Source organism: Gorilla gorilla, chromosome 14 (assembly GCF_029281585.2).
Source record: "Gorilla gorilla gorilla isolate KB3781 chromosome 14, NHGRI_mGorGor1-v2.1_pri, whole genome shotgun sequence".
NCBI classification, from domain to species: Eukaryota; Metazoa; Chordata; class Mammalia; order Primates; family Hominidae; genus Gorilla; species Gorilla gorilla.
In genome coordinates this window covers 114,694,092-114,700,213 of record NC_073238.2, presented here as the reverse complement: position 1 = coordinate 114,700,213, position 6,122 = coordinate 114,694,092, and the positions used below count along the sequence as shown (strand labels likewise).

Sequence of the window (6,122 nt, the reverse complement as noted above, 5' to 3'; positions counted from 1 at the left end):
TGTTGCTTTCCTATCTAATCTCCTCCCCCAAGAAGATCAAAATATAGCCTATTTATCACCTTCCCTTGACCATCCTGCTTGTTGGCACACAGCTGCTTTGCTTCAGCAGGATTTCTCTGCTTAAAATTTCAAGCAACTTTTGGTACAAACGGGCCCTTAAAACTATAATCATTAGGCCAAGTTCAAAAAGAAAGTACTCTGCCCAGTTTTAAATGTGTAATTAAAAATAACTGTACCTCAGCTTTTCAGAGGGAGGGAGAGGAAAGGGGGCAGGAAAGGGGGAAAACAAAGAATAAGGAAATGTTTAGTGCTCTTAAATCCAGCCCAAATAGCTGAAAGAAAGAAAGGCATTCCCTCAGATAATGGAGCCATTAGAAGCTCTGAAGGTTCCTGCCGCCATTCCTCACAGGGGCTTTCCAAAAATTTAATTCACTCTCAGCTATTAAACAAAGGCCGAAGAAAATAATTTTGAGACCTTCTGCCAAACGGGCACTTTGGCTTGGTTTCTATGCAGACACACACCTTCCTCCCCAGAACGCGTGTGCCTCCCGCCCACTCAGGCTCGCTGAGGCTTACCCAGGTCAATCCTCAGCTGCCTCTTTCCCCATTTTCTTTAATAACTTTGCTAGAAAAAATAGTATGTTCATGCAGTTTCAACACATTTTATTATATTTCTGTATGCATTACTCTCAAAACATCACAAGAAATGATCAAACCACTTAAAACCTTCAAATAAAAAATCTGAAACAGTTTATGCCCACAATTGTACATATTTATAGTTAAGAAACATTCTTTATAAATATTGTTTCCTCTGTAGCAAGTTAATACCATAATTTAATTACAAATGGATAAATATGGTAACGGGTATTTACAGAAGGAAGGGTGTTATTACGGAAAAAGCTAACGGCACGACGTTTATTTTTCCCCCACAATCTTTCATACAGGAACTAACAAATTGAACTTGCAAAAGCACTAAAACATCACATGTAAACCCAGCTAACAGAAAAATACATTCACAAGCGTTGTTGGTGGTGGTGTGTATGTGTGTACTATGGGTCAATGTGCTGAAGAAACAGAAGGGAGACTTTGGCACGGCTCATTTTTTCCAGTCTATAGTTACATGAAGTTTACAATCAGGTTGCCTCATAAAAAGGAACACAATATTCAATACCACAATACAAAATAAACCATTTTCTTCCACATTACTTAAAAAGAAACCGGGTAAACTAAAAAGAGAAAAGAGAAAGCCCATCACTTTAGGGAAGGGAAGGGGCGGAAGGCGGGGAGGAACGCAATCCGGAGTTTTACAAATGGACAAACTTCTATACACCAAAAAGCCATTAAAACCACCTCGGAGGAGAAAGGAGGAGTCCGCTATGTACACAGTTTGTCAGAAGACTGGGAACAGGGTGGGAAAGAACGTGGGCATGGAGATTAGCAGGGAGGTTTGGTTCAACATTTTTGTGGGTTTTTATTTTTTTATTTTTTATTTGTTTTATATTTTCAGCTTCAAAGACTCCGGAAGAGATACTTTTGCTCTTCATGCCTAGATTATTATTAAAAAAAAAAAACTTTAAAAAATCCTTCTGCTGGTAAAATTTTCATCATCATAAAAATCAGATTCATAATTTTAACAACATGATCACAAGGTGCCCTCGCTGCTAGCTGTGGGGAGGGCTGCTGCGCTGGGGTGGGGACAGGGAGAGGGAGAGAGGCCCCGACTCGTCACACGTACCATTCATTGAAGTTGGAGGAGAGGCCGCTGTGACCCCCGGCTGTCCCGCTGCCCCCGCCAGAGCTGCCGCCGCCCCCGCCGCCCGCCCCGCCGCCGCCCCCGCCACTGCCGCTGCCGCCGCCTGAGCCGCCTCCCGCGCCGCCACTGCCCGAGCCTCCGCCCCGGTGCACCGCGGACACCGCGGCCGCCGCCGCCGCAGCCGCCGCCGCTGCTGCCGCCGCCGCTGGGGACAGGTTGGAGCTGCTCTGGGGCTCGGCGCTGGGGGACACCAGCCCCGGGGGCGTGGACGACTCATAGCCGGAGCTGGCGGCCGGGGAGGATTCAGAGCCCTGCGGGGAGGACTCATGGACCTGCAAGACAAAAGCCGGGAGGGGGGACCAGAGGGGACTGGGTGTGAGTGCAGCTGCTGTGGGGCCGGGCCCCTGGGGGAGAGCACCCCCAGAAATGTTCCCCCCGCCGCCCTGGCCCCTGGGGACCCTCCCAGGCCGGCTGAGGTGGTCCGGGCCAGTGCTGCACCGGCGCCTCGGCCTGCCTCGCCCTCCTCCCGGCCGCCGCGATGGTACCTTCATGTGCTTCCGCAGCGAGCTGGGGTGCGTGTAGGACTTGTCGCACATCTTGCAGAGATAGGGCTTATCGGAGGTGTGGACGTGCATGTGCTTCTTCCTGTCGCTGCTGTTGGCGAAGCGCCGGTCGCAGCCCTCAAACTCACACTGGAACGGCTTCTCCCCTGTGGACGGCAAACATCGGCGCTGGCTGCAGACACCCAGAGCCTGCAGAGCCCCCACTCAGGCTGCGAGGGGGCTGGGCCGCGGCGAGGGAGAAGGGCCTGAGGGGGCTGGGTCCTTAAACCAGTCCAATCCCCTCTGCGGCAGAACTAAGATCAAATTAACCGCCTTCCCGCCCGACAGTCCTGCTCATTTATTTCGTATTTTACTTTCTTCCAGGCTGACGTCCATCTCCTCAAATTTCTTAGGAATGTGGGGTAGCTCCTGGCCCTGCCTGCCTTTCTGGAGGGCTTCTTGGATTTGCAGCTTCTAACAAGTTGCTCTCGCCACGGAGAAGCTGTTATTATGACAAAATATTTGGGGCATTATCAAAATCACACAGGCTGCTGGGCTGCTGTCGGTTTCTCGCCAGGGCCAGTAAGCAATTACATTTGGAGTTGCTACGTGTTGTTTGGGGGCCGGGCTGTGGAGAGTGACTGAGCCAGTATTTTTCATCCAAAATTCTGCAAATTGAATTAACCACAATTCTAGTCTCACCTCCCGTGTTTAAAAAAATAAGTTGAAGAAAAGGTAAATATTAGAGATAAGGCAGCATCTAGTGACTGTGGAGAGGCACAAGCTGGTGGGCGAGGGTTGGGGGAGTCAGCAAAGCCTTTCAAAACCTCCCCGTTTAATTTTCTGGCGGTCTCTGCATCCTGTTGCCAGAATTCCAAATGCTTGGAGTCATTTAGAGGTGCGAGAACTCAAACGTCGTTCCACTTGGAAAGGGGACCGTTTAACGTTAAATTCCATTAGCACCTAAATTGTTTCTTAAAGACATCCGCTCAGACACAGAACTCGAAAGCGAGCATTTCATGCAAATAAATTTCTCAAATTTTAAACCTTGTTAAAAGCTTGTCTCGCACCTCGGCTCCCTCCCTTCCCGGAAGAGAACAATAGGCCGCTGGCGCATCCCCACTTCGGAGTAAATATTGACGGGGGAAGTTGCTAAAACATTTGGCTTTCTTTTAGGAAATCGTCTGGCACGATTTTGGCTGAGACCTGGTCATAGATGAATAATCTATGAGGCGGGAGGCGCGTTCTTTTGCGGCTCTCTCTTCTCACGCGATCCCCCCGCGGGGCCGCGCTGCCTGGGGCTCTAGCTGACCTGGGGCTCTAGCTGACCTGGGTCCAAGTTGGGAATCGCAAACTCTGTGGTGCCCATTAGAGAATTTCACAAACTGCTGCGAAACCACAGTAAAGCCCCCGCGACCCACCCCGAGACGGGCTTTAAAAACACTTTAAAAATGAGAAACGCATTACAGCTTCGGCTCACACCAGACTCATTTAATGGGAAACAGTCCCGGGAAGGGCGTTTGGACCCCGAGTAAAAGAAGTGGGAAAACACACAAAACACTCAAACAGACATACACTCCGAGCAGAAAAGCACATTCAGACAAGCTGGCAAAATCCTCTCTAGGCTCGCTTCCCGGGCACCAAATTAACGAGCAGTTTTATTTTGTGCTTTCTACTTAAAACGGAAATTATTAACCGGGGCTGAGCAAACGAAGCAATTGCATGACCCAAGCATACATTTGATGTGAGGCTGATCACTTAAAACTCGATTTCCGCACATGGAAAAACCTAGCCCAATAATATTGTCATCGTCCAACAGAAACAAGCTGCTGGCTCTCTCGTACACGCAAAAACACCTCCCATCCCAGGTCCCCGGCTGGCGGTCTGCGCCCAGCGTCGGCACCCACAGCCTGAGTCTCAGCCTGTGCGTGTCTCCCCTCCGCGCCTGGTCCCTGTCCCAGCCCGCGGTTACCTGTGTGGGTCCTTTTGTGGATCTTGAGGTTCTCGGAGCGCGCGAAGACTTTGCCACAGCCCGGGAAGGGGCAGGGGAAGGGTTTCTCGCCTGTGTGCACGCGGATGTGGTTGACCAGTTTGTATTTGGCCTTGAAGGGCTTGCCCTCGCGCGGACACTCCTCCCAGAAGCAGACGTGGTTGCTCTGCTCCGGGCCGCCGACGTGCTCCACGGAGACGTGTGTCACCAGCTCGTGCATGGTGCTGAAAGTTTTGTTGCAGCTCTTCTTGGGATTGCTCAGCTGCTCGGGGTCGATCCACTTGCAGATGAGCTCCTGCTTGATGCACTGCTGCCGCATATAGCGGAAAAAGGCACCGGGGTGGTGGTGGTGGTGGTGGTGGTGGTGGGCCGCGGCTGCTGCCATGTTCATACCCATGTTCATATTCATGGGGCCGTACTGGTTGTGGAGTTGCGCCGCCGAGTAGGGGTCGGTCCGCGGGCTGGCCACCTGGCGGTATTGCTCCGAGCGCCCGAACACCTCGCCGGGCAGCCCGAGGCGCATCTGCCCGTTGAGCACATTCTGCGAGCCGTGCGGCCCATGCTGCTCTGGCAGGCCCGGGAAGAGGAGGTGGCCCTGCGCGTCCGAGTGCGCGTGGTGCAGGCCGCCCGCTCCCGGCCCGAACAGCCCGTGCTGCCCGCCGCCCGGCGCCGAGTCCCCGAAGCCGCGGCTGCGGAACAGGAAGTCCCGGGTGGAGTTAAAGGGCGGCCCAGAGTAGGAGCCAACGTGCGCGGCGTGGGGCCCGAGCGCTGCGGCCGCAGCGGCAGCCGCAGCGGAGCCGGGGTAGGCGCCGGGGCCCTGCGACGTGAACGCCGAGCTCTGGCCCGGGGACAGCTCGTGCGCGCCCGGGTTGAGCTTGAAGGCTCCCATGTGCGCGGCGGCGGAGTCAACGAAGCCGTTCTGCGCCGCCGCCAGGCTCAGTTCACGGTCCTGCATCTCGGCGGCAGCCGCCGCCGCCGCCGCGGCGGAGTGGTGATGGTGGCGCGCGAAGCTGCCCACCCCGATGGCCGGGAACTGCGGACCCGCGTCCAGGAGCATGGCTAGCGCGCCCGCCCGCCCCTGCGAGCCCTGCGCCTCCGCGCCGCCTCGACTCCCGCTCCCGATCCGCGCGGTGCGTCCGGCGGCCACCGGGCTCCAGGCGCAGGCGGCGGTGGTGGCGGCCGCTTCAGCCCTGGGAGCCGCTCTCCTGCTCCCGCCGCCTCCGCCGCCGCCTGGATCTGCCTCGGGCGGCCGGGCGCGTAGCGAAGGCGCGGAGAGGAAGAGGAGGAGGAGGCGGCGGCGCGGGAGGAGGAGGAGGAGGTGGAGGAGAAGAGTCCAAAGCCAGGCGGAGAACCAAAGTGTATTAAAGGAGCTGCAGCGGGGGCGGGCGGGCAGGGCAGGGGAGGGCGGGCGGGAGGAGGGAGCCGGAGGGAGGTGTGGGGAGCCGAGAGGAGAGGGGGGCTACCGGGGGGCGAGCGCCGCGCCGCAGCCCCCACCCCTGCGCGCACCCGCGCGCGCACGCACACACTCACTCGCTCGCACGCCCAGCGGACCCGGAGCCCGGCCACGCCGAGCAGCGCCGGTAGAATGCAGTCACAACCGCGGCAGGGCCACGGTGCCCGAGCGCGGCGGCCGTGCGCACGCCAGGCAGACGGGCGAGGAGAGGACCGAGGCGAGCTCCGCGCTCGGCACCCGGGGCCAGCGCACCAGCGGCTCCACCTGACCGCGGCGGGGGCGCCGGGGCGGCAGGCGGAGTCCAGGCGTCCTCTCCGCGGCGCTCTGCGGCGACAGCTCCCTCCCCCGCGGCCCTACTCGCGCCGCCCCGCGCGCGGCGGGTAT

At 56.8% G+C, this 6,122-nt stretch overlaps 1 protein-coding gene across 2 annotated transcripts; it reads right to left on the bottom strand.

Moving 5' to 3' along the window:
* Window positions 1–646: 646 nt before the first annotated feature.
* ZIC2 (Zic family member 2) lies at window positions 647–6,015 on the bottom strand. Of its 2 annotated transcripts, none has more exons than XM_031001432.3 (3): window positions 4,268–6,015; window positions 2,299–2,462; window positions 647–2,085 (listed from the first exon to the last, which is right to left on the bottom strand). In XM_031001432.3, the coding sequence occupies exons 1-3, from the start codon at window positions 5,340–5,342 to the stop codon at window positions 1,726–1,728; spliced, it is 1,599 nt and encodes a 532-aa protein (XP_030857292.3). In that variant the 5' UTR covers window positions 5,343–6,015; the 3' UTR covers window positions 647–1,725. The 2 variants fall into 2 exon arrangements, with proteins under 2 accessions (XP_030857292.3, XP_030857293.3); XM_031001433.3 differs by having other exon boundaries at window positions 1,958–2,122.
* Between the last annotated feature and the right edge of the window lie 107 nt (window positions 6,016–6,122).

Excerpts from the sequence above, each read along its gene's own strand:
- ZIC2 (XM_031001432.3), bottom strand. The coding sequence starts at position 5,342 with ATGCTCCTGGACGCGGGTCCGCAGTTCCCGGCCATCGGGGTGGGCAGC. Across the intron at positions 2,463-4,267 it reads CCACAAAAGGACCCACACAG|GGGAGAAGCCGTTCCAGTGT; the intron begins GTAACCGCGGGC and ends TGCCGTCCACAG. Across the intron at positions 2,086-2,298 it reads CGCTGCGGAAGCACATGAAG|GTCCATGAGTCCTCCCCGCA; the intron begins GTACCATCGCGG and ends TTTGTCTTGCAG.